Below are 25,819 nucleotides of genomic sequence, written 5' to 3' on the forward strand. Positions count from 1 at the left end.
CAGACACTTTTGATTGCTCTCGATTTGGTAAATATATTTATTTATATGTATGCACTTTCATAATTATATATAGATCTGTTTTGTATGCGTTCAATATATGAAAATATAGATGTATATATTTTCCATTTTGCTTTTGTTTAACTTTGGCTTTCAGGTTCATAATCAGGTTCAAGTTCGTCATCAGATTGAAGGTGTTTCTTTGTTGTCGTCGTCACCATCTGGGCTGATTCGCTCCGCTCCTTACGAGGACGTTCTCGGCTGACTGGGCACATACTTCTCCGATGGCTGGTACTGCCACTGAGCGCAGATGGCCTCCTGTTCCGTTTGGTTATATCCAGCTCTGGAAAGAAGCCAACCGGAGGAGCGAAGAAGGCATGCAGGATTCACAATGAGTTTATTTCTGACACTGGCATTGGGACAACGTAAACGCAAGGACACGTGCAGGACATGCAGGTAAGTAAATGAAAGTGTAGGGACCTATAAACTACTAATACTAAACGGGAACAGTGGGTAGGTAGTGCCTCGATCTCTAGGTCAAATACTCCAGAGCCACACAAAGAGCGGAAAGTAATCTTTGGGGGCAATCCTTATGTCTCAGTTATATCTATCATTACTCCTAAAGAAGTTGTCATTAAGATATCAATCTTTATAGTTTTATTTATGGATTCCCCGAACTAAAAGCAGGAATATATTAAAGCACTTACTGCTGACAAAAAAATAACCATTTATAGTATTTAATTGATGTTAATGTTCATTAAGAATTCCATTCTGTTCTTCTCAAGATGACTAAACCACGATAACTAAATGACTTTTACAGAATATTAAGCAACTTTTGCGAAATAAATAACGAAACAGGATAAACTCAAGATCATTAATATAAACATCACGTTCACCTGTGCTGACTTAAAGCAAATCGAGAATTAAGTTCTTTGTGTTTTTCTTTAAAGTACAAATTGTAAAACAAATATATGTACAACTGAAGTTATATATTCCAACGCGACTAAAAAAAAAGGAGAAAATGACAAATATTTAACTTATGATGAGATAATGGACCAAAATACGATGGTTAAACAAATCGATCACAAAATGTTATTATTAATATTATTATTATTATCGTAAGTCTTGCTAAATGCTTGCAAAAGAACTTAAAAAAGAGCCTTTATGTAAGGTTTTAACATTTTTAAAATAATTTTGTGATAATTATATTCAAATTATTCAAAATCAAATATATGAGGTATCTTTAATAGCCACCAATGATTTTATGTTTGTTTTTTTTTTATAGCATTTGGCTTTGATTTAATTTAGTGTTTTGGTCCAATGGATATAGTAACAGATCTATGATAATAATATATGATCAACTTAACAAGATATTAATACTTTAATGGAAGATAATCCATTTCCTAAATCTAGTTTCCTATCTAGTCTAGAGATATGTATATCAAAAGATATAATAATGTATGTGCCTAGATAAGTCTCCCTTAGTTAATTAGACTTTAGTTTAGATACTTTGTATCCCTTGGTAATCCCCTTCTGCATTCTTCCCCAAAGATTACTTTCCCCTTGGCTCTCTCGGCTCTCGCTGCTCTCAGCTCCAGCGGGAGTCGGGTGCTCCGTATCCATATCCATAGCCACGATTTCCATAGCCATATCCATAGGATGACGCTCCCGGCCGCTCGTAGTAATAACCAACGGCAGCGGCTCCTCCTCCTCCTCCTCCTCCTCCTGGCTGGTACTCCTGCTGGTACCTCGAAGATGATGGCGGTAACTCCCTGCTGACCGGTGACTGCAGACTGTCCCAGAGGAGCCGCGGCCGCTGAACCACTTCGCGCAATATATTGACCGCCGCCAGGCCAACGCTGGCCAACTTGACGCCCCAACGGCGGGCAGTGACCTTGGCGGGCGCTATGGCGGCCAGGGAGCGTCCCTGCGGATGGGCCAGGATCTTGGCTATCAGATTGTCGCCATGCGGCGGCACATAGAGATCCGCCTGGCGGTACTCCGCCGGACAGTGATCGGTGCGGTAGTAGTAATCCTCGAACCTCTGGTGCGCCGAGCAGGGACTGCGCTCCTGGAAGCATGTCACCTGCACCACATTGTAGAAGATCGCTCCCAGAGTGTTTGCCGTCTCCGTATTGGCCGCCTGCAAACACCGCCGGAATCGGGCATCGCAGTCACAGTGGCTCCTCGTGAAGGTACCACGATTGCACAGCCCCCGCCGGCATTCGCCGACATTGAGCACATCCGGACACATGTCGTGCTCCCGACAGCACCGATCCTCCCGGGCATGCGGCCCCAGGTCATCGTAGCTGGTGGCCGCCGTCCCTGGGCCGCACCACTTTGTTCCCGGATAGATGAAGCCCAGGCCGCCGCGAAACTCGTGGCCATAGGAGCCCTGGCGGCGGCACACCTCCTCCAGCTCCATCACCGATTCCCGTGGCACCTGGCGGATGCGTCGTGGATCGGATTGGAGCAGCATGCGTTGGATATCCCCACTGGCAGGGATTAAAAGGAGATCAGAGATCATCATTACCTTATATTAATGGAAATATCACTATTATTTACCGGTCTGTGTGCATCTTGCAGAAGGGATGCCGCGATGACAGCTCCACCATTACGGTCATGGTCATGTCCGAGATGAGCACCGCCGATCCAGAGGCGGCGGGTGGCATTGCCGAGCCAAGGAGCCATAGGACCAGCACCACCGCCACGGGCGGTTCCCTCATGGCGCCAACTGGGGGAAATCGGAAATCGGAAATATATGAGGATCTCAGATATTGACGAAGGAAGAGGCGTGGCCGGCGGGTGATCGGAGATCCGCTCCGATGAGCTGCCGGCGTGATAATGAGCCGATACGATATGGTATGATATGTGGGCCATCATTAGCCCCAAGAGCCACTCGCATTTTGCATTTCTATGGACCGCTCTGTGACCTCTGGCCACAGACAGAATCAAATATCCATAACTGTGCACAGTGGTCAAAGCGTTGTTAAATTCATTTCAAAAACATAATCACTGTCACATCCGAAACCATCTCAATCGTGGGAGACCCTTCTTAAATCCAAAACTTATAATATCAATTTATGCATATATAGTAGCATAAAATCTTGACATTTTGTTGTACAAATTAACATTTTAATATATGTTCAAATTATCATTTTTGGGCCATCTTGTTATGCTTACAGATACAGAGAAAGAAATTTAATGGGAACGTATATTATTAAAAGTATTGATTTAAATTATTAAATTACCTATAAAGTAAAAACATTTTAATTATAGTCTCTATATTGATTTAATTTAATTTATGTGTTACTAAAAATTTTATATTAGGAACCAGTCTTCTTTTATCATATTTTATTTATTTTTAAATTATTGTTATTTTTCTCAGTTTTTTCGTTGTAGGATCCCCCGATACCACTGTAAAGCCAACGATCAAAACAAAAGGCAGCACAAAACAAATGATCGTGCATAGAAAAGACAAAAACAACAACTACAACAAATGAAACGGCGAAAACAATTTGCAAAATAAGAGGCGAGGGCTTTTGATGAACGGTATTCAGGTGGGAGTGGGACAACGGCATCGCATGGAGAGAGAGCAAGGGAGAGCGCAGCAGCGACCTACCCTAAGCAAAAACAGTAACTCGTCAGAGTCAGGAAGAGCGGCATCGCTTTTTGTGGGTCAGTTGAAGGTGGAGGCGTCGGCGTGTTACCAATTCTTCTTGGCTTCTCATCTTTGTGCCTTTTATGTATATTACTTCTTTCTTGTTTTTGGCCAACGCGCAAAAGGTGAAGGTCGCCGCTCGACCAAGTCTGTTAATTAGTCAAAAACTAGAGAGATGACGCTAGCTTAATTCTTCGCGCGGTGCATCCGCGTGTGTGTGTGTGCCAGTACGTGAGTGTATTGCGTCGCGTTTACTTTACGTTATTATTTGCCAGGCCAAGGAACAGTTTTACCCATCACGTTTCACTCAACTTGTAAAGCGTAAAATAATTAATGATGACACTCTGTACCCGCTTAATATCTGTAAGTATTATTTATGTTATTTGTCCAATTGTTCATTGTTTGTGCGGGTGTGTGTGAGAGCCGGCACTCCAACTGTACCTGTCACTCTCCACATAACTGGAGCAGCAGTGTGAGTGGGAGGGGAAGGGGAAGAGCGTGAGAACGCGAGAGTCTGGTTCAAGGTGCGTGCGAGTGAGCCAGAAGGAGTCAATTTGTCACGGGAACACAGTGAGAGGGAGAACCCGATGCAGGGAGATGGAGACATGCAGAGTCCCATTTGGAATAAATTATGAATGATTATAATTTAGACGGTATTTAAAATTCTTTAAATAGATACATCAAAAGACTGCCATTTAATTTTAATGTTTTTCTGGGGTTACTAGTTTTCAAAGTCCTAACAAAATTTCATGCTCTTCAAGTAATCTATTTTAATAACTGGGCACCCTTCGAATACGACCCCTCTTGAAAATATCCCGAATTATGTTAACCTCCGCCCCTGTCCTGTCTAGAGAGCCTTGCTCTTCTGTCAGCGAGTGAACTTGGCTGTCACTCAGCCGGCGAATATTGTTTCATTTTGCGCAGATCAATTGGGGTTTATTTATGGCGCACAACGAAGCGATCAATCCCAATTCGCATTAATAATTCGCACCGACACGACAAGTGACAACAATTGATAATCAATTACCTACGGGCCATTATTCTAGCGGTGAACGTAACTCTCGCACCACACACACACACACACACACATACAAGTGCACATCACAAGCACAAAAAGCATCTGCTGCGCTGCTTCTTCTTCGTCTTGTGGATTATCTAGCGATCTCTGTCTTGTTCGCATAATTTTCAATGTCAATGCTTTTGCTTTTTAATTTCGTGGCATAATAAGCCAGTCTTCCTCTGTTGCTCTTTCCCCATATCGCTCTCTCTCTCTCTGTCTGTCTTTTGGTCAGTGCAAAAGAAAACGAAAACAAAAACAAAGTCAAACTTAAAAGTTCGTTTACGTCCGTGTGTGTGTTTGTGTGTGTGCACCTCAAGTACAATGACCCAGCTCACAAATTTAATAAAAGCCAACTATATTTGTATAATAAATATATTTCAAAAAATACTTAAACCGTTTATAAATCTTTTCACTATATAACTTTAGCTCTAAACTGTCACTCAGCAGAAGGAGATCAACAACATTGGATCAAATCAGTTGAGATTACAGTCGAGCTTCCAAAACATGAACTTGTTGGAGTCTTAACTCCTCTGTTCGCTAAATTAAATTTAAAATTCGAATTAGAAGGTCACAAATATGAATACATTTGTGCTAAATTTTCTTCATAGCTTAACTTACAAAATGCAATACATTCGATATATTTTAAAGTAAAAAAAAAATTAATATTTCAATTTGGAAAACTATTCTGTGTTACTTTGGATCAGGTTAATCAATCTGTAAGTTTTAAAAATATTCAACATTTTGGTAATTTTTTTTTAATTTTAACGCAAACATTTTTTTCCTTTCCAACATGGTCAGAAAGATTTGCTTGTTGATGCTGATCAAGAATATATATATGATTTATAGGGTAGCAAATGATTCCTTTACTGAGTTTTAACCTTGTGAATACAAGGGTATACAAGTAAATGCTCTATAAGCAATTTAATTTTTTTTTTTTTAATATCAAGTTGATAGAAATATATTTTATTTCAGTGCATATAAGCAGGTTTAAAGTGTTTTTAGTACCTTTGGGCCTTTTTTCGGTCTATAAAATTGTTATTTAAACACTTTTTACGATGCAAACGCATGTAATTTTTTATTTGGCCAATAGAGAGGGTTGGAAGTTTTACTGTACCAATGGCATTAAATCCCGGGGAATATTTCTGTACCTTAATTGTTGGCCAAACTTTGGGCTGTTTACTACACCAAAAACAAAAAAAAAATCTTAATCATGGACAGGCGTGTCTTGAGTCATCAGATCCAAGTTCCGATCATCAATCAACAATCTCCTGTTTATGTAGATTTAGTTCAGTATTTTTTTGTAGTTTTGGGTATATATGGAGTCCATATAATGGACATATATGTATATGATTGGGGGGCCCTTCACTTGGACGCATCCGAAACTGGTTTGGCAGTTCGTTTGCATTTTGAATGTCACGCTGCAGACGCAGATGCTGGTTCTGAGAGGCGGCCCCCAGCAATAACAAGTTGTAAATCCCCCCTAGGCCCCCCTTCGGTCGTTTTTTAGGGGGTAACGCGAGACGTGGTAATTGCTGGACTGTCGACTGTGACACAGTGCTCTGTGCAAGTAATGAACCGCCGTCCGATAATCGCTGTAATTGCCGCAGACCTTCCGATTCCGACGTGCCCCGTTCATAAAGGAAGCAGCGTCCTTGTCCCTTTGCTGAATGGGGTCAAGTTTAAGAGCATCGGAATACAGAGCACATTGTGGGTACTTTAAATTGGGTATTCTATATATAACTATATAGATTGATACGGTTACCATGACCTAATGAAGGGAATTATGTTCCAATACTTTAGAGTTAAATGGTATACTAAAATCTTTTTATTAAAAAATATTTATAAATCAATGGGGATATCTTATCAACCAGGCTCTGGCATTTCTTTTGTTTAATATATTAATTAAATTGACTTTGTTTTAATTTTTTAATAATTTCTTCAAGACTTTTTAAAATAGGAATTAAAAGTATTGTAGTAGAAATTGTAGAAATGGTAGAACCATAATCATTGTATATCATTGTCAGATATATCAAAGAATTTCAGAAAAAAAACATCATATATCTGAGTATGTCATATTAAATTATAGTATGTGATAATTCATTCTTTATATCATAGTACATTTATCATTATATAGCATAGTCTCTTAGTAACTATGATTCTATTTATAAGCCATGCCGTTTTTAGGACAAAGATTATCTCAATATCTTAAATCTCAGTATCCTAAAGGTATATTTTTTACAAACAGATCTATTATGATACCTCTATAATATCACATACATTTAGTTAAAGTTAGAAACAAAGATGTTTGTCTTACTAAAAACCAATTATATATGTGCTCCCAGTTTTAAACAAGTAATATTACCGATATTTGGATATTTTAGAAAGCCATATTCCCCCGATAGTTTCCCCAATCAAAAATGAGGGGATCATAAAAGTGGTGCCATCTGGAGACGATCGAATTAGGGCCAATCGAACAACTAACAGAGGCCTGTCATTGTCTCTGACCGCAAATCGATCGAAAGGCGGATCAATATACATAAATCTAACTGGACAGTGGCGGTCATTGAACGCCCCTACCAAGGTCGTACCGGCTCCGAAAAAGAAAACAAAGAAAACCAAAATATCCAAATACTACATAGTAGTAGTATCAGCGGAAACTAAAGTCAAACTGAAAAACTGAAAGCCAAGACGAAGGCGTTAATTGCCTGATATAGAGGAAGCGACTCTCCGGTGCTCCAGAGGAGCAAAAGGTGGGGAAAACCGATCGGAAGTTGACCATGTCAAGAACATAGGCACACTATTGACTTTCGCAATTTGCTAGAATCGAACACCAAACACCCAAGCAATCGAGCAAAACGAGGCGTGACCTTGGCTTACACCCCACCCTCCCCAGCCACATATGTATGTAGTTTGATCTACGTGTGTTAATCGCTGAGCAAATTTCGCGGCTTGTCGAGGTAATATATCTTCTCGCAGATAAATGTGCGAAAATACCTGACGGCCTGACGACGGCATCTTGTCTATCGGCCATTCAAATATTGTACTTAACCATGTTGCCAAGATACATATGTCCACAAAGAGAGTGTTTGGACATGCAAATGCTAACCAAAATGTCATGGGGCTAGGTTCTGGTCAAGAACCATTGGGTGGGGTCTATGTACTAATACTAGACATCATTAGGTTTTATTAAGTACTATAGTATAAAATATGTCATTAGTTTTTAAATACTGATAGCTAGTTTCTCGGATCTCTAGGGGGTGTTAAATAAATGTGAAAATATTTCAGGATATATCTTACTTCATTAATTAAAACTATTATTTAATGTCATCAGGCTTAAAATACTCCTCTGATCTCAAGGGAAAGCTTTGTAAATATGAAAATGTCTTAGGATATATCTTTACTTCATTCATATCCTCAGATTTTCTATACTAATCTCTGATCTGAATAATTGGAATAGTCTTGAATATGTTCTAGGATCAGCATATATTTTATTCCACAATTTAATTGTTCAAGAATATAAATTTATATTTATAATATAATATTGTATATTGTTTTCTGATCGATCCTTCAGCTATCGACTTTATTTTAATTCTGAAAATAATCTATTAAAAACACTATACATATGTGTATAAACTACTGTCCTGATCCTTATATTTTATATATTGATTTTTATATCATAAAAGCTTCCCTATGCTAAACATTATTTTTAAATCCAAAACCAAATTTAACTTCATCAGAAATATTTTCTAAGAGCTAATATTTATCTTACTCAAAGGAATTCTTTAACTTTAGGCATTTTGAATATAAAGTAAAATGCTTACAGTCAATCAATTTCTTTGAGTAAATAAAATATCAGCCTGATTAATAAAATTGTTAATTTATTTGGTTTAACTCTTGATTCGGATGTCATTTTAGAGGAAGCATAATTACTATTTAATTTCACTTTCAATTCTTTATATATTTATCAAAGGATTTTCTTTAAATAAAAATAAAATATGGGATTACGTATACGTAATATACTTCTTGTTTTTTTTTTTTAAAGAATTCTAGAGATATTTATATTTTATCGGTTGCAGTACCAAATTATCGATATCTTATCCTTATAACATTAGGATCCTGATGAATTTTATTCTAAAAAAAAACACATTTCCCTAGAAATGGTTTCTAATTAATTTTTAGAACTTTAAAGCAAAGTATCTTTGTATCTTGAACCCAAAATATTTCCTAAATCGGGGGATCGTTATTTAATCGATTTGCATATATCCTTGATATCGATTTCGATTTCATTGGAACCTTCACTTTTGGCACTTGTGAATCCTGCGCGGATGAAGGATGTTTTTCGAAGGGAAGGCTGCGCTTTAAACACAAGGCCGCCTGGCTGCCTTCACCTTTTGACATTTGGCCCACTGCGGGACCACCGCCCACACCCGACACTTGCCGCCCACTGGGAACACACCCTCGGCGTGGCCTTCGTGCGTGAAATGACCTTCAAAAGGCAACAGCAGCCGCAACAAAAAAAATTATGTACAAATACAAGGACAGGTGTCTGCACTTCACATTAGCAACAAACAAAAAAAAAATACATAAAAAATGTAGGACCAAAAAATTAGGTAGAACTTTTATCCTGCAATTACCTGGAAACGGTAACGGTCAATTAACAAAAGGACACGGGCTCCTTAATTATTTACTGATTATTTCGGGAGCGAGTTTTATTGGAAAACAACACAAGGACTCGGATGCAGGACGGCGGCGTCGCGTTCGATTATTTCGGTCGGATTTATTTATGCCCGATTTCTGACGATATATATAAATATATATCTGTAATATTGGGACGGTGGCAGCAGCGAAACATTTCCGCGACGCGTATGCGGCGCAACTGAACTTGATTCTGGCGCGCCGAGCGCTGTTAAACTTGGACTTGGCCAAAAAAACAAAAAAAAGAAACGAAAGAAAAAAGCAGGCAAAAGACACAAAACCCAAAACCAACAACAATTGAAAATTCAGTCTGCTGTGGCTGCTGCTGCTGTTGGCCAGGCCAAGAAACCGAATTACAACAACAAAGGCAAAGCGGCGACCGCCGGACTAGAAGCTGACGCCGAAGCTCAGCCCGCGTCTCTGCCAACGGAAGCTGCACATTTGCCAGGGGCTTAGTGAAGAAAATAGCAAAGGGGGGTTTAAATATATTAAGTACAGAAGAAAATTGCAAATAATATCCAAAATAAGTCTTATAATTATAGTATAAAGTGTGTAAAGCAGTGAAGGGGTCATTTCCGACCCTATAAATCATATATATTCTTGATCAGCAGCAACCGCCGAGTCGATATAGCCATGTTTTTAAGAAAAATTTATTTTAATACATTTTTTGAAAATTTAAAATTAAAATTAAAATTATCAAATAAAAATATCGATTTTAGGAATCTTGCAGAGGAAAATATCATTTTTTACAGTGAAGGAGCCATTTCCGACCCTATAAATCATATATATTCTTGATCAACATTAACAGGCGAATCTTTCTGGCCATAAAAGGCAGAAAAAAAATTTATAAAAATTTTTTGAAAATTTTATAGGGGGTTAAAATTTACAAAAATCGATCAAAAAATTTTATTTCTTTTAAATTTTATATTAAATATGCAGATTTAAAAACCTGCTAAAATCTAACATAGAAAAGCTTTCCGATTTGAAATTAACGCTATTTTGGCGTTGCTATGATATTTTAAAAACATTGATTTTTCCGAAAAATTAGCATTTTTTAAATACTTATTTAAAGTCCCTATAATGCACATAATTTAGGAATATTATTATTTTAAGCTGACTCTCAAATTTAGATAATTTATTTTTAAAATTTTTTGATTTCGTCCTTCTAGAAGGGTATACAAACTTCGACTTCAAAGTTAGTTTTATTTATTGTTTTTTTTTTCTTCCGATAATCTTTTGCAAGTAAAAGATTGAACAAAGTCAGTCAGAACCAAGAATTTAAAGCAGAATATTTAGAACCGTGCTAGTTTATGGCCCCCCAATTTAAGGGCGTTTGGCCACGCCCCTGCGAAACCGTAGAAGCGCAGCGTCCAAAGGAAAGCAATAAGTGCAGAGGGAAAGCGAGAAAAGCTTAAGGGGCAGACGAAAGCTTATTGCTCTGACACCCCAATGGTTCGGGTCTTTGCTAAGTTGTGGTCGCAACCAAACTCGATTTAGTTTTTAAATTTCATTAAAATTAAACAATTTTATGCGGCCACATTTTCAACTTGTATAAATTTATTTCAATATACATTTTAGTGTGTGTGTATCTTTTGGGATGAATGGGTGTGAGTGGGTGAAAATTTCAAGTATTTCCTATGTTCTAAGCAAAAAAAAAAGATATTTGCGTGACAATTGCCTTAAATTAGGTGTACGAAAAAAAAAATAGTTTTATATACGTATAGGTATATATAAAACAATAAATTTTAGTTGTACACTACTACATACTAAGACAGTGAGCGAGTGAGTGGGTGTAAAGTTATTACAAACTAGAATTTAGGCTTAATTTAGTTCCGGATTCAGACTTAGTTCCGGATTCATTCCTTCAGTTCAGCTGATGCTCTGGCTTCCTATTTAAAATGTTACTACATAACCAGCTAGACTTAAATTAAATTTGTTTAAACTATTGCTGCTGCGATTGCCTGCAAAATTTACTAAACGAGCGGCGTGCTGATGATCGTATTCTTCTGTTTTTTACCATAGATAAAGAGCCTTGATTAGTTGGGATTAGTTGTTGGTTTTTGCTGATTGGTTTCCTTGGTTGCTTGGTTGTGTTGGATTGTTGTGTGTGTGTGTGGTGCGTGGTGTGTGGTTGTGTTTTGCCTTTGGCCTTTTTGCCTTTTGCCTCGCTTCAGTCTTCGTCCTTGCAATATTGTCCTTCTTCTATCTGATGTTGGCAAACAGATTCAGCACCGATTTGTTCTCCTTCTGGCTACGCGCCTTGCTGAACACATTCCAAAAGCGTAGCGTCTCATCGCCAGCGCCGGTGACAATGGCCTCGCCATCGGGACTGAGGGCCAAGTAGAGAACCCTGTACGAGTGGCCCGTCAGCTTGGCCACCTGCGTCAGCGATGGATACTTCCACACTAGGATTTGATTCTGCGAATAACCGTGCGTGGAGACCAGCTCCGAGGAGTGCTTGGACCAGGCCAGATTGCACACTTGCGATCCAGTGTCCACGCACTGCATGGGCTGGCCGGTGAGCGTGTTCCAGAAGCGAATGCATCGATCCGCCGTACCGCCGCCGCTGGCCAGCAGTCCGTGGTGATGCGGTGACCAGGCAATAGCCTTCACCGCCGCCATATGTTCCGTATACGATTGCACCGGATTCACTGAATGCTGATTCCACACATACAGACGATTGTCATTGCCGCCGCTGGCCAAGTATTGATTGTCCGGTGACCATTTCAAGCCGCAAACCTCCTGCCGATGGCCAGCCAAGCGGCGCTCTGACTGCAACTGCGGCGTTCTGGTGTCGCGCTGGATGATCCAACGATCACGCGAGCCACTGGACAAAATGTCACTGTTCCAGGCCAGGGCTCCAACGCGCGCCGAATGGCCATTTAGCTTGTTGATCTGCTTGTTGGCCGCCACATCCCAGACGGTCACGTAGCCATGGTGGGTGCCCACAGCCACGGTGTTGCCGCGTTCGTTCCACGACACCGACGTCACCGTGTTTGCATCCGGACTGAGATCACACAGGCGGGTTACCTACGAAAGGAATTGGATATTGATTAGGATACATTAGGGTAAAGAGAGGGGGAGGAACACTCACCTGACTGGTGCAGGCACTCCACAGGTAGACACAGCTACCCAGACCCACGGCCAAAACATTCTGCGATGACCAATCGACCAAATTCAAATAGAAATCATCCTGCAGTTCGGGCGCATCGAGTACCTTGAAGGGAATGCGCGAGATCTTCCTGGTGGCCTTGCGTGGCGAACGGAGGAGCTTCTGGCTCTTGGCACTCACCGGGGACAGTGAGTAGGGACATTCGCCATTGTAGTCCTGTGAGGAGAGTTGAAAATATAGAAATATAGTTGGGATTAGTTTATCGTTCGATTCAATTGACTGTTCCGGTGGCCCATGCAGCCAACCAAGAAATTGCTTGCTTCCCGATGGGAAAATATAAGCAAAAGGTAGTTTGTTTTTTGTGCGCAACGCGTACTTGGCATTCGGCAATTAACGCCGCGGTGCTAAAACGCTGCGACCGCGTCAAAGTCTCCCATGTCTGCCCCATTCCCTGGAATCCACAAGCTCCTCCAATCTCCAAACCCTTCTCTTTTGTGCACTAAACAAAATAAGGTTATGGTATCTATATTTTCCCTAAATTTCAGCATTTGTATCATATGAATTTTGGAAAAATAACAATAAACAAAATGTTTGTATAGTAGATAATTTAAAATATGGTATACAAATTTATGGGGCTTTATCCAAAGTACAAAAAATCATCAAAAACCTCTATATTTGAAATGCTGTAAAGACTGACTCTACTTTTCGTTCAGTGTAGGGGCCTTGTAATTCACATTTGGCACGCATTTCGCTTTAACTGGTAGCTCTAGGCCTCTATTTGACCATAGAAAATGCGGGCAGGGAAGTGTGTTAAGCGTATTCGTGAGATACTCAGGCCGCCAGTAATTCAGTAACAAAAAAATTCAGCTTCACACCTTTTAGGTTTTTTATTGTATTTTTTTCTTACGCAAGAAATTACATTAAAAATGCGTGAGTTCAGCAAGCGAAATTTGTGCGTGCCAACGAAAAATGCAATGTGGAAATGTGGAAGTTGCGGGGAAACCATTGTTAAAAGAGTTGGAAAATGTAAATCAAATGAATAGAGGAGTGTGCTCAAGAATATTTGTATAAAGAATAGCTTTCGCTGGCATACAATGCCAAAGAAAATATTCTAAATGCATTTGTTTACTCTAGATGTGAGAATTTGCATGCATATATATAGACAGGAAGTAAACTTTTACTGATTGAATACAAATTAATGGGTTAATTTAAATCTAGATCAATTTAGTATACATTTATGGGTCTATTTTGGCTCTATTTTCTTTCTAAATTTATGTAATATATTATTATAAATAAATATATCATTAAAACATCATTTAAACCATTAAAAACCCTTGGTAATATGTTAAGGAGAGTCTTTAGTTTAGTATTTGAAATATTTTACCATACTTTTAATTGTCTAAACTTGATTCCTGTTTCAAGCTTGTCTTAATTTGTATCTTATAACTTTACACACTTCTCTAATTTTAATTTTCTTTTCCCACATTAGTCAAGCACGACTCAAAAGTGACAAAGTTTTTTTTGGGAATAGCATTTGTCATTTTCTGGGTTGGTCAGGTTCTGTGGTATCGATTCCAATGATAAAGTGAGCAAACATCCCGACAAACACCAGACATTTCAAAGATAAAAAAAGGGAGTACGCAAACGTAGCTATCTCTGGCTTGAAACTTATCTTTTCTTTATATATATATATATATATATATTTTACCCCAAAGTAAAGTGAATCGAATGGTGAGCCAGTGGGGTGTGCTTTGACCCGCCTCGAAAGGGGGTCATATTCGAAAAAAAGCACTTGACGTCAGCTCTCTTAATTCGTTTAGCAAATTAAAATTTAATTCAATTAACAGAAGGCAGAACAGAACTTAATTACAGAAACTGAGTGAGAGGCATGGGGTTTTTTGGGGATTACATTTTTGTTTTTCTCGTATTTTTTTAAATAGAAAACTCAAAAGAATCGTGCGTGTGTGGAGCCCTTAATGATCGCTTAACACTTTGGCTCTCCTCCCGCCAAGACAAAAAGGAAATCAAAAATTATAAAAAGAAATCACAATCCAACAATTTAATGGCTCTTCAGGTCTTTGCTTCCATTATTCTGGGAATGCTGACTATAAAAAGCAGTTAAAATAGCTGCGTGGTTTGGACATTAAATTTAAATGTTTTTCGATGCAGAGCAAAAAATAAAAGAGGCAAAAATAAAGCCATAAGCCTATTAGAAATTCAATTGTTAAAACGCTTAAAAGCACTGAAAACAACAACCAAAAAAAAAGAGCTGCTGACAAATGGCAAGAGGAAATCCGTCAACTTGTAAACTGATTAAAATCGCACACGGGCGGCATTTTTTTTTATTGTTGTATTTTGTTAAAAAACAAACATTGCCCGGGTTGGGGTTAACCTTTTGCTTTTTACATTTAATACTGTTTTTTTTTTATTATTATTCCTCAAAAGTTTGTCTCTTTTCGGAGCTAAATTCTGGACTCATGGAACAAGGCACAAGCAAATGTTGCTGGTAAAAAATGGCAAGTATCATGTTGCTATACACTTTCCTAGCAACATTTCCTGTGCCTTCTGTTATGTTTGATTGTAGTTTTTATATTTAAGACTTGAAACTATGAATAATAAGTATCTATGACCAATAAATAACTCTGAACACTAAGTATCTATAATCAGTAACTCTGATCAGTAAGTATCTATGAGCAGTAAGTAAGTCTGAATATTAAGTATCTATGACCAGTAAGTATCTAAGACCAGAATATATGTATGCTTAGTTACTAACTTTGAACACTAATAAACAATGACTTGCAACTTTGTAACACAACACATGTCCGAGACCTGCCTGGTAGAAGGCACTTCGTTCCGGGGATGTTTGAACAAGTTGGGAATTATAAGCACAGATGTGCGCGAGTAACTATAAGCCGTAAGTAACTCTGAACACTAAGTAACTATGATCAGTAATTAATGCTGAACAGTAAGTAAGTATGACCAGTAAGTAGCTATGAGCAGTAAATAACTCTGATCAGTAAGTATCTATGAATATTATTAACTATGATCAGTAAGTATCTATACTAGTAAGTAACTCTGACCAGTAAGTAACCCTGAACAGTATGTATGTATGTATGATCACTTACCTAATTTGAACACTAATCAACAATGACTTGCAACTTTGTAACACAACACATATCTGAGACCTGGCTGGTAGAAGGCACTTCGTTCCGGGGATGTTTGAACAAGTTGGGAATTATAAGCACAGAAGTGCGAGATTTGTTTTGGAACAAATTTAAGCTATTTCAATGTAACTATGCAGTTTTTCTAATTTTACTAGTATATATATCGAAGCATGGCGAATCGGTGGACTATTTATATATATATATACACATATATATATATAGCTGATATAGGAACAATCGGAAAATTTTAAGAATATATATAACTTTTTCAGTTTTCGACCGATTTTCATAAAATTAAATATATAGCCATTATATATTTATCTAAAATTTTGTGTACAATTTTTTAAAAATCGGACGACTATATCATATAGTTTTCATACAAACGATTGTTAAAATAGGCATTACTTTATTGTTTCTAACATAAATATATATAATTTATATTGCATAAATTCGTAGTAATCGAATTTCCATCTGTATAATATTTTAGATCAATAACGACATTTTTGGATCATTGATATATAAACAAGATAATTAAATTACTTCTGTTTTTTTTTTCGTCTCACTCAACGAATTTAAAAATAATAGAAATAATTTTCATATTTACTGTCAACCTACTATTTATTTATTTAATTAACAATGACTTGTTAAATAACCAGAAGCCAGCACAGTACAGTGGAGTACAGTATGGTGCAAAACAGTATGGCTCTGTGAACCATACAATCATCTTTCATTCATTTTGCTCAGAAAAAAACATCAAACAAAAGGCAAAAAATGTGAGCAGCTAAAAAAAATGCCAACAAAAAACATAAATATATATATTTATTTTTATATAAAAACAAATATATATACATATATATAAGTTGCCGGCCGGAATTTGTTGTTTTCATCTCTCTCATTTTATGATTTTTACTCTCCTTTCTTTTTTAGCTTTATTCACTTCTGGCTTGTGGGCGGCGCTTCAAGGCAAGCTTATAAATTAAACAAATAAACAACCAACCAGCAACGAGAACGAAAGAGAAAAATAAAAAATAAGAAACCAAAAATAAAATCTCCTATAAGGGGAGAGAGGGGAAAAGGGTTTAAGCCATGAACCTGTCGCTACGATCGGATCGGACCAACTTAATCACTTTGCTGCCACGAAAATAGTCGTAATGCGATGCTAATGCAAAAGTCTGCTGCATAAATTAATAATTATAAAAACAATAAAACGAACCATACCAAATGGTTAAAGAGTCCGGTGGTCATCGTCTCCGTCTACACCGTTTTCTATAATTCCACTTAATGGCTATTCGAAATGGCCAGACACAGGTACCAAACAGGTGGGTTTCGAAGTATTGTAATTAAAAGTAAAAGAAATTAAATTAACTAGCACGAAATTCTCAACTAGAAGACACAGACGAGAAAATAAACTGAGAGAATTAGCAAAGTTCTTAGGGAAGAATAAATAGATCAAAATAATATTTAAATTCAATCAAAAATATATAAAATGAATTTAATATTAATATCAAATGAAAGAAGCAATTCTAATAAATACTTTTCTAATAAAAGGAACTATAATTCGAGATGCTCAACATGTTTCCAGAAACATTTGCTTGGCAACATGTTGAGATTTAAGTTCCTTAGCTTTCTTACTTGTTTGGTGTCTTTATACCCTTTTTAGGGTATTGCAATTTCAGTCAGAAGCTTGAAACTTAGTAAAGGAATCATTTCCGACCCTATAACTCATATGTATATATTCTTGATCAGCATCAATAGGCGAATCTTTCTAGCCATGTTTGAAAGAAAATAATTTTTTTCAAATTTTTTCTAAATTTTATAAGGGATTACATCGTTAAAAATTGACAAAAATTTGGATTTTTTAAAATACTTTATTTAGTATGCAGATTTATTAGCCTTCTAAAAACCAGCACAGAAAAACTTTCCATTTTAAAATCAATTAATTTTTGACTTAGTTAGGAATGATTTCCTATTCTATTCTCACATTAAAATTGCAAACTAAATGTCGGCTTCAAAGTTAGTTTCTTCTCTTGTTTTAGTTTTAAATAATTGTACCGCTAAAAAATAAATAAGCAAAATTCCGTATTTTTAATCGTAAACTGGAATTGTAATTTACTTTAATCAGTTCTCGAACTGCATAGCAACTTGTTGGTAGAAACATTTATTTAGAAACATGTATTAATTCCGTTTTTTTAGCTTTCTTAATTCTCAAGGGAAAGAAAATAAATAGTAATCAACAAAATTAATTCATATTCAATACTAAATTGAACTCAATCTAACATTGATAATTAAGAAATGCTTAGCAACATTTTCTTGATCTTTTCGCCATGTTAAATTTAAGGATTTCATTATAACTCGAATAAGTCATAATTTTAAGACTTTACTTAAATTCACTAGATGGTTTTACTTTAAATGGATAGTATTTGGGTAAATTCAAGAGCTCTAATTTAATTTTTCTTCCATTTTATATTGAATATACATTTCAATTTATTTTATTTTCAATAAGAACATTCCATACTAAAATATATTCTATACCTACAGCTTCTCCCACAAATTCCCTGCAAACAATGGTCAGCTATTCATTGAATAACTTGAAGAAAAGAAACAATTCCATCTATACAGCTGCGTTGACTCGTCAATGAACCCACCAGAAAAATATAAAAACCGAAGAAAACTGAGAAACCAATCCCAAAAAACGCTTGCAAAAGTGTTGAGACCATATATTTCGGACCACTTCCTCAGCTAAACTACTGGAAAGATATAATAGGGGGCTGGGCTGGGTCCCCCCTTACATTATTTATGACAATAACTTTGCGACCGCACATAATTGAATTACATATTGTTTGTTGTGACCACAAAAAAAAAGTCAGGGAGTCAAGGGGAGTGGCCCCAATATGTTTGCGTGTTAATTGTGTGGGCGTGATGTAGATGAATTACCAGTGATTTGTGGGTGAATAATTGCCGGGGGGACAGAAAATCGAAGCAATTGGCAAGACAACATTTGGCCCAAAAAATCCAAAGCAACGATCGCAATTAATCAGCACAGAGAAGGGGGAAAATATATATATATAAGCCAGCAAAAAGCATATTCAGCTTAAGTAGAAAAAGAGAGATCCATCCCCAGCTATTGACTCAAGTGTCGTTTTAGACCACTGAAGTAGTAGTTGAAGATCAACGTTGAACGTTGAACGTTGAATGGTCCAGTACGGTCCGGTTCAACCACTTCAAGTTGCGTCTCTTGCTTTCCATAATTTATATCATATTATACCCTTTATTTTTATGGTCAGCAATCATAGACCTAACACCTCTAATGTTTACTCAAGCATGGAAAGAAAAATCATTTTATAAGCCATTAATATTATTTAAATGGAGATCAATACACAATATAATGTTTTCTATCCCAGTCAAGCTTTAAAATGCATTAATAAATACATTTGCATTTAAATTGCAATTAATATTTATGAAGCTTTATGCCTCTTTTGACTTTTGCCAGATATCAAGTAGGAAAAGGGCTATAATACCTTTTTACATCTATTTTTATAAAGAAATTTAGTTATCAACATGCGAATTAGGTAGGAAACTTCAATATTATATTGAAAATATTGTTAACTTCAATACTGATAATACTGATAGTATAAAAAAAATATAAGAACATTTTGATTTCCCCCCTGAATTATGATCAATTTCCAATTCAAACCTATAAATAAATTCCAAACTGCAAATACTGTATAAAAACATTAGCTTCCCAAAATTAGTTTCCCTTTTTTTGTTGAAAAATTTCTTAGAAAAACTGAAATATAAATACAAATGCTTGAATATATTTACTTTAAAGTAAAAGAAGTATTCAAAGACTTCTCATCAAACAAATAAATGAGTTATTCAATTAATTTAAATTTTTTCAAGACACCTTTTTTCGTAATAGAAAGAGTATTTTGTAGTTTCGCTGTTTTCCTGGCCTGATTTATGGCTCGATTTGAAGTGTGTTTGCCTGGTTGTGCCGCGTGTGTGTGTCTCTCGGCATTGCTCACTTATTTGTTTCCAAAAAACGGACGGAATTTTGACTCTGGCATTGTTATTTTTGTTATTATTATTGTGATTTCTGTTGGCTTCCTTGGCTTCTGCTGGCTAACTGGCTAAATGGCTAACTGGCAACGTGTCAACTGTCAAAAATCAGTCAAAGCAAAATAAATAGAAGGGCCACAAGAGACGAACATACGGACGTGATCCACACGTTTTACAAATATAAATATATATGTTTATATATATACATATATCTTGAGGCAACATAAATCTGATAAGCAAGCAAATATGTCAGTTGAGCAGCAGTAATAATAATTATAATGATGATGGGAGAGATCACCGGCGAAGCCACAATATCTAATGACAAGTGGCAATAGTTTACTTTATTTTTTTTATTTATCTTTCCTCACCATTTCTGGTTATTTTTTGTGGAGCGACACTTGAACAATCGTTTCATTTGGACCATTTTGAGGCTGTATATACTTATCTATATACAAAGATACGGATAGAAACACGTTGGCAATCATCATCACGTTCATTTGGAATCAGAAAAAAGAGAGTGTGTTAACCTCAAGGCCTCCCAGCAGTAGTTTTCTCTCTTGGGTCTTAGGCCTAGGCCAAAAGCCAATGAGTTTTCACAGAAACCAAACCGGTTTCCTTTCAACTTTACTAGATAGATCAATAGATTGTAGAACAAGTGAAGAGAGGGGGAAAAAGATGAGTTTTTCCAGCCGAAAAAAATGTCTTTGGAATGCCCAGAACAAGTTGTAAATAAAAGAAATCTTTCTACACTTCTTTTCCTTAATTTGTAGTTTAACTTGTGACTTTAAAAGCATTTCAAATTGAAAGAATCGAAAGAAAGAGATATATTATCCCACGATCCCAAATGGTTCATTCAACTCACTGCCCCTGTTGTGATCTTTTCAGCTTTTCTGTGAGCAAGAAAAACACGTACAAGAAAACCTCAATTAGCACCGACTGCAAATTCAATTAAATGCAATACTGCACAATGAATGGGCCTCCAGCCAAAAAGAACTTCAATCAAAAGTCAAATTTGGTGACCTTAGAAGAAAGAGCTTAGAGTCTGAGGAAAGGGAAACATTCTTCTTCAAAAGTGCCTTTTTGAGTTTCAATTACAAGTCTTCATGCCTGATAAATGCCTTCTAAAGTCTCGTTTTTAGTTAGAGTTTCAATTACAAGTCTTGATTGTATAAAAAACTAAATAGTAGCAACAAGGGAATCATTCTAACTATAAACTACAAATATCTGAAGCACTATCCCATACTATATCTTCATCTTAATTCAATCATATTATTAGAGTCTGAGGAAAGGGAAATTTGACTCCTTGGGAGCTACAGTCTTGTAAAGTATCTATGTATCTTTTTGAGTACAAGTTCCAATTACATGCCTTGATTATATGAAAAACTATATATTATCAAAGATTAGAATCATCCTAACTATAAACTACAAGAACTGAAGCACTACCCCATACTATATCTTCATCTTAATTCAATCAATTGATAGCAATTGAATATAGGTAACTAAGAAACTGGGAATTTGGCAAGTAAACTCACCTGTTTGGTGGGCGATTGATACTTGAAGAGACTCCTCTTGGCCGCCGGTGTGTAGGCGTTCTCATTACGCTCCTCACCGGCTGTCTTCACATCATCAATGGCGGATCCAAGGAGCTCGTTCTTCAGAAGACAGGAATAGGCTAGACTATCGCGTGCAGTTTCTCCACAATCTCGCTGCTTCTTGCTCGTCTGCGGTGAGTTGTCATTGGATTTGTTGATCGAGGCGAAGTTCGTCTGCCAGTTGTTGTTCGCTCTTCAGGGAAAAAAGAGGAAAAATAATAAAAGATTATATTATACATATTATATTAGCAGAGGAAAGAGCACGAAAAATGTTAATGCTAATGCAGAAATGAAAATGCCATTAATTATGGCCAGAACCAGGGAAAACTTTGCCAGCCAAAGGCATAGCCAAAAGGGGGGATTTTCTTAAAGAATCCCTATTCATAGGAGTGTTTTTAACATTAAAAGATACGTTTTAGTTCAAGAAAAGAATGAAATATTATCTAAAATGCAAGTACAACTTGCTAACTTAAATATTTTATAAATAAATTATATATTTTTTGTACTGAATTACTTAAATACTGGTTGATTGTAATAGTAATAGACCCAAAAATATTGTCAATTTAATAGATATATAATAATCTATAAAACAATATTCTGTTTAATATATCTGAATAAAAGAATCGAAAAAATACAAAGAATTACATATAATTTAAATACAAGTATTTTTAAGTAATTTATCTAAATATATATTTAAATATTATAAAACTAAATAAATTATATTTAGATATTTAAAATTGTATTAAACCAAAGTTAAGGATATTTTTGATATAGAATAGAAATTCCGCATAATATATGAGACTAATATAAGCGGAAAATAAACAATTACATTAAATTTAGATAAATTCAGTTATTTTTCAATAAAGATTACTTTAAAGTTAAATTCCATATTATTCAATATTAAAAATATTGATTTATCAAAGTTTATGATATTTTTGTAAGAGCTAAATATTTTATTAGACTTCTCCCATCAATATATAAACTTTAGGTCTCTCTTAAGGCTAAAACGAAGCCCCCTCTTCATTTTTTCTAGCTACGCTCATGTCTTTAACTTTGCCTCAATGCAGCAATGAGAAACTAAAGAACATCAAAAAATACTTTGGCCTTACATTAATAATTTATATACTTAAAAAATATATATAAAAAAGAAGAAAGACAATCCACAGTGGAAGCGTGATAGAGCTCAGACTAAACACAAAATTTATGCAAATGCGTTCAAATTCAATTTTTGCCCCCCTTTTAGACTCATACAATTGTTATTATTTCTACCCCATTAAACATAAAAAACGTGTGCAACGTGCAAAAAAATTATTGACGGTCAAATTGTGCAAAATTTGCAAAAATAAAATAAAAAAAACACACAACATAAGGTGACAAATTCAAACAAATAATAAGCATTTTGCCATTGGAAATTTTGGCCAAGTGTGAGAGAGTTTTTTGTGTGGCAAATTGTCAAGTATTTTTTTGGCTAATAACTTCACCCACTCCCCACCCCCTACCCCCCTTTCCAGGTGCAGTGCAGCTGCTTAGGAATGCAATAAGCGTTGCCCCTTTTTTATTTTGATTATCTGGCAAACGCATTTGAAGTGCTCACTTCCACCTCGAATAAATCAAATTTCACACACAAACTGGAGAGCTTGGGGGACGCGTAGAGAAATAATATATATTTGTGTATATATAAAAGCACAATTTGTATTATAAACTGCAAGCGGCACGAATGACAATTCAATTAAAAAGAAGTCTCGGGTTGACAGGAAACTGAGCTCTCTCTCTCTCGGTTGGTCGCTGTATGTAACCGGAAGTATAATTACGTTTCTACGCAAATTAAGAAATGTTTCGTTATTTTATCTCATATTCAACTTCCACTGAACTTGTATCCGAAGAAACCTCGTGAGTGAGTGAACCCCAAATGAGTTTGGCTCAAAAGTTCAAATTTCCGCATTTTCCCATGAAGTTGTCTTTGGCTTTTGTTCTTCTTCTGAACTCATTAGCGAATCGGGGAGAGATATATGTACATATATACGGGTTAAAGAATATCTTTATGTATAATTTATATAGAACACTATATAATCAACTTGCCAGAGACACGGTTGTTAAATGTTGAGGATCAGTAAGTATCTATGAGCAGTAAGTATCAATGAACATTAAGTAACTCTGATCAGTAAATAAGTATGAGCAGCAAATAACTCTGCTCAGTAATTAAATCTGAACAGTAAGTAATTCTGATCAGTAAGTGTCTATGACGAGTAAGTAACTCTGAACAGTAAGTATCAATGAATATTATTAACTATGATCAGTAAGTATCTATACCAGTAAGTATCAATGATCAGTAAGTATCTATGAGCAGTAAGTATCTATGAGCAGTAAGTATCTATGATCAGTATGTATGTATGTATGATCACTTACTTAATTTGAACACTAATCAACAATGACTTGCAACTTTTGTAACACAACACATGTCCGAGACCTGGCTGGTAGAAGGCACTTCGTTCCGGGGATGTTTGAACAAGTTGGGAATTATTAGCACAGACGTGCGCAAGTAACTCTGAACACTGAGTAACTATGAGCAGTAATTAACTCTGAACACTAAGTATCTATGATCAGTAATTAACTCTGAACAGTAAGTAACTCTGAACACTGAGTAACTATGATCAGTAATTAACTCTGAACAGTAAGTAAGTATGACAAGTAAGTATCAATGATCAGTAATTAACTATGACCAGTATGTCTGTATGTATGATCACTTACTTAATTTGAACACTAATCAACAATGACTTGCAACTTTTGTAACACAACACATATCTGAGACCTGGCTGGTAGGAGCCACTTCGTTCCGGGGATGTTTGAACAAGTTGGGAATTATAAGCACAGAAGTGCGAGATTTGTTTCGGAACAAATTTAAGCTATTTCAATGAAACTATGGAGTTCTTCTTCTATCTAATTTTACTAGTATATATATCGAAGCATGGCGAATCGGTGGACTATATATATATATGCATATATATAGCTGATATAGGAACAATCGGAAAATTTTAAGAATATATATAACTTTTCCAGTTTTCAATATATTTTGATCAAATTTGATATATAGCCATAGTATATTTATCTAGATTTTTGTGTAAAATTTTATACAAATTCCCATACAAACGATCGTTAAAAATAGAGGAAAATGCAGGCATTACTTTGTTGTTTTTTAATACAAATATATATATAATTTATATTGCATTAATTCCTAGTGATTGAATTTCAATCTGCAAGGGTATACAAACTTCGGTGTGCCGAATCTAGCTTGCCTTTCTTGTTTTTATTTTAAAACTATATTAGATTCCTTCTTATAAACTCATAAAAATAAATAGAAGTAACTTTAAAGTTATGTTGGCAATGTTTAATGTTCGTGTTTGTTTGTTCTTTGTTGCTATTTATTGTCTTTAGTGCTTGCGGCATGTGTTGTATTACCGTTAGCTAAAAGAGGCCCAGCCAGGCGGGAAATTCATAGTGTTTTTTTTTGTGTTTTTTTGTATCCGCTGCTGTTTATTCTTTGGATTTTTGTTGTATTTTTCGCCTTGTAAGCGGAAAAGATGACGTAGCAGAATGAATTAATGGCTTGCGGACAGAGTTCAATGCACTTTGACCAGTTTTCTTTATAAGAATTACAAAAATATTATAAAAATAATATTAAAGAAGTAGAAATTTATTTACTCTTACAGTTTGCAATAAATCGAATGGCAAATCGGTCATAACTAAGCCAAAAATGCTTTGATTTCAGTTTGGAAACCGTTTATGTGTTAGTTTTTTGACGGATAATAAATCTGCATACTAAATTTAGTATTTTAAAAAATAAAAATTTTTCGGAAATTTTTTGTCAATTTTTAATGATGTAACCCCTTCAAAATTTTTGAAAAAAATTATTTTCTTTCAAACATGGCTAGAAAGATTCGCCTATTGATGCTGATCAAGAATATATATGATTTATAGGGTCGGAAATGATTCCTTCACTAAGTTTCAAGCTTCAGACTGAAATAATAATACCCTAAAAAGGTATACAAATTATATGCAAATGTAATGTATCTGTTAGATACAATTAGTTTTGCGTTGAACATAATTTAGTTGAAGCTTTTATAGGTACTATAGAATTAATAACAATAGAGAGCTCATTAATATAAATAAAATATTAAAAGCTGATCAATATTTTATATTGTTATATTATAATGTAAATGTTATTCTGCTTAACAATGAAAATTAACTTCAATAACTAGTTGCATATGAGGAGAACCCATCAAAAATGATATATGTATGTGCAAAGATACTATATCAACAAATATAATATTAGTTTTAAGAACAAAGCCTCATGATATTATAACACCTTAAAACCCATTTGGAAAAAAAATAAAGCCCTAAACAGAAATAAATTCTACCGCAAACCCCAAAAAACAACATTAAATTTATAATTATAACCCCTCCATACAAATATAAAACCCT

General features: G+C 35.7%; 2 protein-coding genes and 1 long non-coding RNA gene across 5 annotated transcripts in view; 1 reads left to right on the forward strand and 2 right to left on the reverse strand.

The window, feature by feature from the left end:
- Window positions 1-13: 13 nt before the first annotated feature.
- On the reverse strand, window positions 14-9,841 carry LOC110183266 (phospholipase A2 LaPLA2-1). Its single transcript, XM_020951493.2, has 4 exons — window positions 9,353-9,841; window positions 2,563-2,731; window positions 2,040-2,492; window positions 14-340 (listed from the first exon to the last, which is right to left on the reverse strand). The coding sequence occupies exons 2-4, from the start codon at window positions 2,721-2,723 to the stop codon at window positions 241-243; spliced, it is 714 nt and encodes a 237-aa protein (XP_020807152.2). The 5' UTR covers window positions 2,724-2,731; window positions 9,353-9,841; the 3' UTR covers window positions 14-240.
- On the forward strand, window positions 3,633-19,137 carry LOC110183268 (uncharacterized). Its single transcript, XR_002319604.2, has 3 exons — window positions 3,633-4,021; window positions 16,617-17,008; window positions 18,228-19,137. It is a non-coding gene; the product is annotated as an uncharacterized LOC110183268 (long non-coding RNA).
- fzr (fizzy and cell division cycle 20 related) overlaps window positions 10,953-25,819 on the reverse strand; it is a 43,945-nt gene continuing 29,078 nt past the window's right edge. For all 3 annotated transcript variants that reach the window (XM_086826144.1, XM_020951491.2, XM_020951489.2), the window contains 3 exons: window positions 21,281-21,533; window positions 12,508-12,741; window positions 10,953-12,443 (listed from right to left, as the gene is read on the reverse strand). In XM_086826144.1, the coding sequence (XP_086682270.1) occupies window positions 11,616-12,443; window positions 12,508-12,741; window positions 21,281-21,533 (1,315 nt within the window). In that variant the 3' untranslated portion in view covers window positions 10,953-11,615. The remainder of the gene's footprint in view (window positions 12,444-12,507; window positions 12,742-21,280; window positions 21,534-25,819) is intronic.

This window comes from Drosophila serrata, unplaced genomic scaffold (assembly GCF_035046125.1).
Source record: "Drosophila serrata isolate PLE 108 unplaced genomic scaffold, ASM3504612v1 contig_154, whole genome shotgun sequence".
Classification (NCBI taxonomy): domain Eukaryota; kingdom Metazoa; phylum Arthropoda; class Insecta; order Diptera; family Drosophilidae; genus Drosophila; species Drosophila serrata.

Bases quoted from the DNA above. Each gene is read 5' to 3' on its own strand.
- LOC110183266 (XM_020951493.2), bottom strand. From the start codon at position 2,723: ATGAGGGAACCGCCCGTGGCGGTGGTGCTGGTCCTATGGCTCCTTGGC. The intron at 2,493-2,562 runs GTAAATAATAGT...AATCCCTGCCAG, and splicing joins TGCAAGATGCACACAGACCG to TGGGGATATCCAACGCATGC. The intron at 341-2,039 runs GTTCGAGGATTA...GCTTCTTTCCAG, and splicing joins CCCTGCTCGGCGCACCAGAG to AGCTGGATATAACCAAACGG.